General features: G+C 45.9%; 1 protein-coding gene across 1 annotated transcript; it reads left to right on the top strand.

The window, feature by feature from the left end:
- The first annotated feature begins 1,112 nt into the window (after positions 1-1,112).
- Positions 1,113-3,950, top strand: LOC126524095 (uncharacterized). Its single transcript, XM_072286973.1, has 3 exons — positions 1,113-1,124; positions 3,411-3,495; positions 3,553-3,950. The coding sequence occupies exons 1-3, from the start codon at positions 1,113-1,115 to the stop codon at positions 3,900-3,902; spliced, it is 447 nt and encodes a 148-aa protein (XP_072143074.1). The 3' UTR covers positions 3,903-3,950.
- The last annotated feature ends 6,844 nt before the right edge of the window (positions 3,951-10,794 follow it).

The following is a 10,794-nucleotide window of genomic DNA, read 5'->3' as shown; positions in this document are numbered from 1 at the left end:
GTATTCGACTCGCGCAATCAGCTGTTATTCAATGAAGAAATTTTGAATTACAAAACATTCCAGGGGCCATTTGAGACTTAGTTTACACTCTACAGCTGCTTGTACATTAGTAATTGTTTACGCTAGCGTTAGTGACAGTTTTGCCTCATGAACAGGACAACCGTATCAAGTCCGTGAAGGTAATATTTAATCTTTTAGAGAAATTGAATGATGGAATTACTATTGGAAACATAACATAATGAATGAAGGCAGGAACACCGGCGCTCACAGACGGCAAAAACCAGCAAAATTACCACTAAGCAGCAATATAAACAAATCCAGAAATATGCCCATCGTTCGATGGAGATTATTTTCTTTCTCTGTTGGTTCAGGAGATTGTGATTGTGCACAAAAGCCTGACTAACGTCTATACGCAGGAGCTGGTTAGTTTAGAAAATGGTAGGTGTTTTACGAGGCTATGCAGTTAGTCACCAGTGTCTCAAAGTTTTCTAACTTAATTAAGAAACACGGCCGCTTAGATCATGGCTAGAAGCTTCTTTTATCGCCACATTTCATTTCTAGAAATAAAAAGTTGCATCCTAACTCGTTTCCGGGGAGCGCTTAAGGAAACTACGGGAGAAACGCGGTTGCATATATGCTTAAAAGGCAGCACTCAAAATAGTGTATTATTTTAGTCAACGCTACTTTTGCGGTTAGGTCAAGCGAGCGCCCGATCTTCCGCATGGAGCCAAACGTAGTATTTGCATGCAGCCGCGCTGTATGTTCCTGAGTAAACCTTCCATTGACGGAAACGCGAGATACCGAGCACTAGGGCTCCGAAGCCCAAAGTGAGCGAGCGCTTTCGTTGGCGCCTTTTTTTTCTATGCAGAGCATCGTGAGAGCGACGAAGCGCTAGCTGAAAAAGGATAGACTGACGGGCGCATAGCTCTTCCTTTAGATATATTTTGTTTCGCCCTCCGAAGCCCAGCCCGTGCGATACCGTTGTCGAGTACGTGACCCTGGCGCAAGAAGAAAAAGTGTTCGCTGTCTAGTTTCCAGTATATAAGAGGCCCGTAACTGCAGCTCCAGACATTCCCTCTCGACAAGCAGCCGCAGCAGCAGCAGCCAAGACCATGAACGCGTTGGTAAGTTGGCTCATACAACTGAACAGTAAAGCTGCCACAACAGTGGAATGAAACACAAATGTAATGGTCGATCGCTTTGCAAACTGAATGAGCTTCAATGTGTATTTTAGGGTGCGGTTAACATGCTCGTTAGTAAGAGCATCGGCTGACATAGTCTTGCAGAAGTACTAAGAACCCATTCCCACGAGAAGCCGCGCCAACCTCAGCTGCGCAGCCAGTGCCTTACGGCATGAACACTGCACCGAAATTGCGGCACAAAAGCTATGCTGAGGTAGAAGTGGCATCAAGTAGTTTCATACTGGCCGTGTTTTAAAGAAAGTAATATATTTGCGTGCATGCTGGTAAGGATTGCATTTTCTAAACATGGACAACAGGTAGGCACAGAGATCAACAAGCGACCATTAGCGAAATGTCTCAGTACCCCATCGAACGTTCTATCAGATAGAGAAACTTTCTTCTTGAATTTGTCAGTGCGATAGTAAGTATCACGTGGCTGTTTGGTGACGTATACATATAAAGATGGAAATTTTCACTAAATATCGGTTGCTACAGCGCTCCCATTTGTTTATCCGTGTGCCTTCATGTTGTCCATGTTTAGTGAGCGCAATACTCACGAGTATGCAATCACACCTCACCCAAGAAACAGCAGTCATATTCATGTGTCATCGGACACCGCCACTTCAAAATAGTTTCCTTGCACAGAATGTCCTCAAAGACTCTTTCCGAAAGGAGTCGAGCAGCCTTCTGTGATACAAGCTTCATGTAGGCAGTCGTGTCAAAATGGCAACCTCTGGACTGGGTTAGGAAAAGTGCGCAATATTGGGGGGAGGGGCAGAAACCCCACAAGTGGCCCACTATTCACCTGAAGCATCACAAGCAGGCAGCGCAAAACATAGGTGTACATATACGATCCTGAGACAAAGCAACAATCGCCGCAGCGGAAAAACCCAACGCCTCTACGGCCTAGAAAAAGCTAGGCATGTCTGCAGCTCGTCAAAGTGCATGCTCATCGTCTTTTTTTGGCTCTCACAGAATTGTGCATCAGTAATTCATCCGAAATGATCTGTCTATCAGCGGCGAGTTTTTGACCCATGTATGAGTTGGTTCGTTTGAAGAAAACGGTACGGTCTGGAACGCACGCGGAGGTGAAGGCGGCACAACGTGAGTTTCTCGCCGGAGTTTCTACCCCTGTTGTCAGATTTGACTACATCTTATCTCACTTTTTTCCCAATATAGAAGCCCAGCTCGGTTGTCGCCGTTTTCGCACGATTTCATAAATCAACCACAAATCGCAGAAGGTTGCTCCATTTCTTCTGTACAGCAGATGTTCAGGAAATGTTCGCAAAATGCTAGGAATGCGGAGGGGGGGGGGGGGAGGTGCTGTATTGCTGCGCACGGATACTATTGCAAAGGTGGCAGTGCTTGAATGCAACTAAATGAATTGCTTTCTTTGACACAGAGCCAGTCGCAGAAATTTTCTTTACCACTTCGTATAAATTACCTCAATCTTTAGCTATGGCAAAAAAAGTGCAAGATGATACGATTACATAAAGCTGAACTATAGCCATAAATAAAAGCACAGGCACAAAAATTGATAGAGATGGACCTCGACATATCATCGTGTTGTGTCTCAGTCGCGTTGCGCTGTCCTCGTTTTAGCTGCAGCACCACCAAAACGAAGAAGAGATGCATCCATGCTTTGGTACCCAAATATACTTTTTTCATTTGTTTTTGTCATTAACGACTCAATCGAGTGCAGAGATTGCAGGAGAAATTAGAGGCTAGAGGTTCCCTGGAGAGCGAATTTTTTGTTCTCCTTTTTACCCATACGAACGAAGCAGTAGTTAATTAACATGCACTTTAACCTGAGAAGTCCAGCAAATTCAGCTTGCAAGCAAATCTAATTTTGCATTCTTTCAGTCGTAAATGACTATGTCCTCGTCAGCGCTTGTTCCTAATCCTAATCTCCTAATAACACAAATAGTTGCAATGGAATAAATATAAAACATGACAAGAAAGACATGGAAAGGTCTGATAATAGGACAGTCGATATCTTTTTGCACTGTTTATTTCATTTCATATGATAAACCAACTCTCCGAAAATCATTGGCTTGAAAAAGACCTGCTCTTGTAAGTAAAAATGCTCTCGTCTAATATATGCGTGAGGGATATCAGTGCGAACAGAAAAGTAAACGCAAGCGCTTGTTTCGCATCTTTGCTCCTTGGTGCACGATATGAATTTAGAGCATCTCGAATTATTCCTAACACACGCTAATACTTACGCAGAGCGCTGCCGTCACCCTGTCTGCCGTCATGGCCTGTGCCGTCGCTGGAGGACTCCTAGGTGGCTACGGCCTTGGAGGCGGCTATGGTTTTGGTGGTGGATATGGACTTGGTTACGGCGGCTACGGCCTCGGATACGGTGGAGGCTTGGGATATGGTGGAGGCTACGGTGGAGGTTATGGCTACGGCGGAGGCTACGGCGGAGGCGTCGGTGGAGCTGGCCTTGGTGGTGTAGGTATCGGCAGCAGCGTCGCTCTTCTTAGCGGAGGGCCTCCATTTGCCAAGGCCGTGGCTGGACCAGCCTTTGTGGTCAGGACCATTCACCATGTCAACAAAGTCAGCGGCGGAGGAGCCCTGCTCGCTCACTCGGGCCTCGGCGGTGGATACGGTGGCGGCTACGGATATGGTGGCGGCTACGGATATGGTGGTGGCTACGGATATGGTGGTGGCTACGGCGGCGGGTATGGATATGGCCTCTACGGCTACAAAGGCTAACTTTCATCATTACCTGCTTAGTAGTGCAATTTTCATCACTGAAGACGGAAAAGCGGTTGGTAGTGGTGTCCGCTACGGAAGCACCTACTGCTGCACGAGGTGCGCGCAAACTGGCCTCCAGCAGTGCAAGGTGCTAGGCCCTCCGATGAGAGGAGTCCCGGCGTTTCCGTGCACATAAATCTTCTCACAATTCACACGGACGATTGATATGACATCTGTCGCAACATTCTTCATTGCCAGTTATTCTGTGAGACAAGAATAAAGACATCTTCCACAACTTAAGGCAAAACATCTGTCATTACTTAAGCTGCTACTTGCACATACTGCAGGTCACGACGCGCAAACCTAGTCGTTTCAGAGTGAGTTTCAGGGGTGGAGCTGTGGAGTCAAGCTAATTGACTAGAGCAGTATTTAGAAACAAGTCAGTTCCAGTCCACACGAGCATTGCGGCTTCTCTGCAGGACTGCGCAGTTTCCCGGTCCGAAAGAAGCCAATCGGTGTAACGTGGTCGCCTATGAGTAAAACCAAAGTATGAGGCCTGTGCTAATTACAGCAGCTTCTCGACAAATGCAAAACTTTTAGAATTCCCCATCCAGAAGGGAGGTTACCGATAAAACCAAACTAGCTTTTACAAAAAAAACCTTCGCAACAAGGCAGATACATATTGAACTTAAGAATATTCAGAATTTTCAAATACAGTGGAACCTAGAAACAAGCATGTAATACAGCGTAGACGCACATTACTTGAAGACAGCGTTCCTGCGAAGGAATAGTCTGTAGTTGGCTTTTTTTTTCTATCCATTTTTCTGTAAATCTATAAACTCTTAACGGTTGACGCAATGAAACCTAACAATCCTTTAAATGAATTAGAAGTAGGATTACGTTACAACCTGAACGAATGAATGTGGATATAGAAAGCGCGGATTTTCCTTCTCTATTTCGTGCAGGCCTGCGGTATCTCCAAGGTGCATCACCGTAATGTTTTCAATTTGAAGCTAGTAGAATAGTAGTTTTTCACTCCTAACATGGAATGGAAATTGTCTACGCACTCAAGCAGTACATAATATCTGAAGGGCCTTCTCTTTGCAATGTTCAGTAGGCGAGAACTGCGATTATAAGTAGGGTACAATTTAATTAGTTAAACATTGCAAGGGAGGTCTCAATCGTGAACTACCTGCTATACATAATGAAGGACTTGCACAATGCTGTAAGTACAGTCTGGCTGAGGGAAAAATCATAAGTTGGCCTTAAATTGCACATGTACACAAACACTAATAACGCAGAATTGCTGTATAACCAGTGCGGGCATTCCATGATAATGTGAGATCGAAGTGAAGACTGAAGCAGAACTGTGCACGAAGGTAAAGAGAAGGCGACAACAATTCTAGAATTGCCTTTATGAAGGAATGTTTAATGTGGTGCTGTTATTGCTTAGCACGGGCTGTCTAAAAATTGCCCCTTAGTCTTCTGGTTCAAGAATACGCAATTTCCCGTAAACCAATATTTGAGACATACATTATCCTACTGAAAAACACAGCCTGCTGTGTCATAATTTCTTACACAGTAAATTAACCGCAGTGTCATTAGCTGTGTGGCACCGCTGAAAGCACAACAGGTGCTAGCTCGCATGCGATAAGGGCCGCGTCCGCGCCACGAAGCGCGCATATGAACGAAGCCCCAATGCGGGTGAGCTGCGGTGCTTTGCACTACTACATTAAATTTAGAAGAGATCCCTATGTATGCGAGATCACTTATGTAAATACCAAATACACCCATTGGATTCTTTGGGCTCCTCGTAAGTAATAGTCAGCCGCGTAAAGACAAAATAAACCTGCTTCAACATGTTGGTGCCACGTGCGATCGCAAAAGCTGCTTTCTTGAAATTGCGATAAGGAGCATTGTAGCAAAAGCTGTCCGATATATCTAGTAATATAAATTGGTCTATGGAATCAAGCGCCTTTTTCATTTCGTCAAAAAAAAAAAAACGCGAGCAATATTTTGGTTCCGTCCTGCAAGAACGCGCTTTACACTCTAAAAATTTTCACACCCTTATGGGTGTAATGCGGGTGTATCTATCTTTTCGCCCTTGTAAACACCCTTGAAACACCCTTTTTTAACGGAAAAGGGTGTTCAACAAGAAAACACCCGTGAAACACCCCAGTCTTTCTAATTTACACCCTAACTATAAGGGAGTAAGGGAACAAGCTTACAGTATATGATAAATGAACATTGCCAGTTAACGCGTTGATATTGCCTATACATGAAACGCGCGCTACCTGCGCTTGAATCAGGTAGCTGGAATGATTAGATCGGGGCATCTAGGCATCAGCGTACAGACTCCGAACAGCGGTCAAAAATGAAGTTTCCCACAAATGTTGATATCGAATGGATGACACTAACGCGCAGACTTTGCATAGCCAGATATCTGCAAAAGGCTTCATATGATCAATGGCAAAATATTTACAATGATATCACTGAATACTTAAAGGTGTGCAACCAGTTAGACTGGGAATGGTTAGGAGTGAGGGCTAACGGTAAATAGCTCACCAACTTACGGTTTGTACATGACATTGGCATACTCAGCAACGCTGCAGACTATTTGCAACAAACGCTTGAGGACCTTGGCGAAGAAAGTGTAAGAGTTTGATTGAAAGTTAGCATGTAGAAGAGAAAAGTAATGTTCCGCAGCCTGGCGAGAGAACGAATGTCATGTTTGGCAGTCAGCCTCTAGAACCTGCGCAGGAATACGTTTATTGAGGTTAATTACTCGCAGGGGCCTCTGATCAAGGAAATTCACAAAAATAAGAATTAGCTGGAGAGCTTACGGCAGGCATTACTAAATCATGACAAGGGAGCTTACTGCTAATCATTGCTTTCTAACGTTACTAACGTATGGGGCCGAAACTTGGAAGTTACCAAAGAAGCTTGGGAATTCGTTGAGGACCGCGCAACGAGCGATGGAATAAAAAATATTAGGCATGACGATAATAGACTGTAAGACAGCGATGTGGATTAGAGAGCGAACGGGGATAGCTGATATTCTGGTTGACATAAAGATGAAGAAGTCGTGCTGGGCAGACATTGCAATGCGTAAGAGAGAACTGCTGGTCTATTGGAGTTGCAGAATGGGTGCTAAGGGAAGGGAAGCACAGTCGACGACGGCAGAGAATAATGTGGGCATGATGGAATTAGGAAACTTGAAGACACGTGGAACTAGTTAGCACAAGACAGGGGTATTGGTGATCGCTGGAGAAACTTTCGTCCTGCGATGGACATCAAAATAAGCTGATGATGATGTGACGACATCCATGCCAGCTTCGTGGCTTGTCATTCATATTATGTCATGCATGCGTGTCATGCACGTTCTGACAGCTCGATTTGCGTCGATCGCGGGGGGGGGGGGGGGCGAGTAGCGGCGTAGCCAAGTGGGGCACGCCGTGCACTTGTCACGCTCACTAACAGTAAATTTTTCGCTGCAATGGCAATGGCCCCGCTTCTTCCCCCTCCACGGTCAATTGGGACCCCCCCCCCCCCCCCCCATCACACGAAAAATTTTCTGGCTACGCCACTGTGGGGAGGGGGTGTGTAAGATTGCTCTAGACCCCTCCCCCTAACTAGTCAACGGAAACGGGCAAGGGGAGGGCAGCTGCCGCCGGGCCGCATACCTTAGGCAGCCATATATCGGCTGCATTTCCTTTTGGACGTGAATGCTGCTCTATGTCATTACACAGTAGGATTCATGGCGGTTCGAGGCCATGCGACAATAAAAAAAAACACATACAGCCATCAGCAAGTCTTAGCTTGAGCAGATCTTTGGGAGCTGGGCAAGACTCTCATAAAAAGAAAAGCTTGGCACCCGTCTTACATGCATTGTCAACTCTGGATCACCGCTGACTGCACATTTCCGGTAAAAAAAATCACACAGGAACTCCTCTCGGATTTGTCTGAGTATGCTAAGCATTGTGACTCTACCTCATCTACACCCAGTCCATGTCGTTATCAATGTTATGAGACTTGATCCGACCAGTATAAGCGACAGCGCTGCGGCGACACGAACTGCTGTGGTCGGCGGCGCCAAGGGAATGGCGCAAGTAAAGTACTGCAGGTGGCGGGGCCAGGTGCGCTGGTGACGTTACGTTCGCTTTGAGCCGTTATCGCTCTTTAGCACTTCTCATCCGCGTCGAACCATTATCAACCGTTCTCCGGCGGCGGCTGCTTGTGGCACGGCCGCGCGAACCGTATCTCGAAAGCGAACTGCAATGTGAACAGAGTGTGCCCACTGCTGAAAACTTCACGCGCTGTGTTCTCACCGCTTACTTCGCTTTGAAAACAGACGCGCGTACACCTATCTTGAAAGTGATCTGCGAGAAGAGCATAGTGCGGCATGAGCTGAGAGCTTCGTGAGCGCTGTGTTCTCGCCGCTTCGGTCGCGTTGAAGCGAGAGCTAGCACGAAGGTGAATTCACTCGCTGCTGCGGGTTCTATTTTGAAAGGTATCGTGCGGTACATACTGACGGACGGATGGTTAATATTTGCGGGTAAGTATAGAAATGCTTACGTTATAAAAAAGATCGCAGGGTTCGCGGATGTCGCGATAACAACGAACTCCGTATTGATCGCCCCCTCCCCACCCCGGGAAAAGGGACACTACGCCTCTATCTCAGTTGAAGAAACGATGATGAAACGTTAACAACGACAAGAACGGCATTTTCTAACGCGTTGTCTTATGGCCTCCGAGATTTGCGCGCGAAGCTGGCGCGCGCGAACCTGGGGGGGCCATAATTGGCTGCTTAATAGCATAAAAAGACAAAAAGATAATACCAAACGACACAGTAAAAAATGCAAACAAAGAACTGATCTTAGCTATACTGTTTGGGGAAAAGAAATAAAAAATTACACAGCCGCAACACACGCCACTAAAGCCACCACCGCCGGCATAACGCGGAACCAACAGTTGGCAACATTCATTCGCGCTTCATTGCTTCGTGCTTCGTCCGCTTCGTCTCCGCAACGAAAGCCGCCATCCCTTCGCGCCTGCCCTGTTGTCATAGTTTTGTTTTCTGCAAGTCCGTGCACGCAGCTCATCGGTAGATGCACGGGTGCACGGCGTCGCATTGCGACCTGCGGCATTTTCTCGTGTTCGCGCAATCGGTGTGCGACATGTCGCATGTGAAACATTTGATATAAGTGCCTCACGTCCAACTCAAGCCGCCGTACGGGTGTATGGCTGTGTGCCCCGTTCCCGGAAGCGTCGACGGGCTTCCGGCATGCGGATTTCAGGTACGTGCAAATGCGTTTCGCCCTCCTATTGAGCTCCGGAGCAAAGCGTGCAATATTTCATGTGAAAGATGCAGTGCCCCTCATCATGGTGTGAATTTAGAGCGGCAAACGAGAACTGTGGCACTTAGCGCACACCGCGGCTGCTAAGTCAGCGTGGAAATTGTTTTACGTTACCGTAATATGTTGCTGTCAGTCTAATCTGTGGCTTGTGGACAGTTAGCCCATTGACTTTTGCTTGTGGCAGCGATAAGTATGTAAATGGAAGCGGTAATAATTTTCGAGAGCAGACAGTTGTTTCGCTCGATGTTTGGTCGTGTTCATGGCGTTATGAAGGCTAGAAAACTGGCCTGATCGTGCTTAGTTCTAACTCCAAGAGGCGTAACGTTGGCGCTGTATGTGTTTGTTTTCCGTGCCGCGAATACCACTTTCATGCTTTTGTTGCATGAGAATGGTAGCTGCAACATGCCGCCTGGGCAGAATAGAATAAAAGCAATTTCCTCACTTTCATACGTATGCAATGTGACGTAACAAAATTTCCAGCGTTTTATTCGGAGCGTAAATATCCAGTATAGTTTAGTAGGAAACTCAAATTCTATCTTAGCTTAGTAGGCGTGAAACAAGTGAAACTCGCATTCCTTTTTGAATTTTTCGCCCAAACCGCACCGCCCGCAGATGCGTCATCGGGTATTTGACAGTAGCTTCGCTACGTGAGTTGTTTTATGCGCAAATATTGCCCGGTTAAGTATCCTGTTCATTTATGCCGACGCTCGTTCATCTTAAGTTTAAGCGATTACTATCCCGAGTACCGGACGATGCCAAACTTGTCGTGAGGTGTAGCAAACGCGGGAAATTCAAAGTGGCGTGGCTGCAAGTTCCTGTTTTTACGTTTCTTGCATTCAAAGCCAACAGACTCAGTATCACTGATTTATTTCCATTTCTGCTGTACTTGATCAATCCAATCTGACAACTGTATTTGCTCTTAAATGTTCACCATTTACTGCTAGAAAATGCTTCAATTTTTTTCAGTATCCAAGTGACGAAATATTTCACTGACGGCCGTGTGTGCAACACGCAAGATGACAAAACTGATAGCAAAATGATGAGATGTTTCTTTTATAGAGTTTGGACTCGACTTTTGGTGAGGATGTCGATCGACCTTGGGCCTGGTGACAGCACACCAGACATGGCCAAAGTGCAGCCTATCAATTGAGTGCCCCCGAATGGACCATCAACATCGGAAAATGAAGCAGAGCCAAGTAGGGGCAATTTTTTACTTTGGAACAAAATACTGACAGCTGCCTCTTTATTTAAGAACTAAATAACGTATTTACATACCAATCCTTTCTCTTTGTGCAGCCTACACCGAATTGTTTTTTGCTTGTTATACAGATCTTCAGAAAGCAGTTTTTTGAACCCTTTTTGCATGCACAAATAAATAAAGAGGAGTGCACTTTCTGAAAAAATTGATGCACTGAAATGTGCGTTCGACACACACAGAGATGCAAAATAACCAACAACTTTAAAGCGGTAAAAAAGAAAACAGGTTTGAAAAATGTTCTAACATCCTAACCCGCCTTGGCATACGGAACTAAATATTACAACAGAGGTGCATG

This window comes from Dermacentor andersoni, chromosome 3, assembly GCF_023375885.2.
Source record: "Dermacentor andersoni chromosome 3, qqDerAnde1_hic_scaffold, whole genome shotgun sequence".
Classification (NCBI taxonomy): Eukaryota; Metazoa; Arthropoda; class Arachnida; order Ixodida; family Ixodidae; genus Dermacentor; species Dermacentor andersoni.
The sequence above is the reverse complement of the archived record's forward strand: the minus strand, read 5'-3'. Positions and strand labels throughout refer to the sequence as shown.

Bases quoted from the DNA above. Each gene is read 5' to 3' on its own strand.
- LOC126524095 (XM_072286973.1), top strand. The intron at 3,496-3,552 runs GTTTTGGTGGTG...GATACGGTGGAG, and splicing joins CGGCCTTGGAGGCGGCTATG to GCTTGGGATATGGTGGAGGC.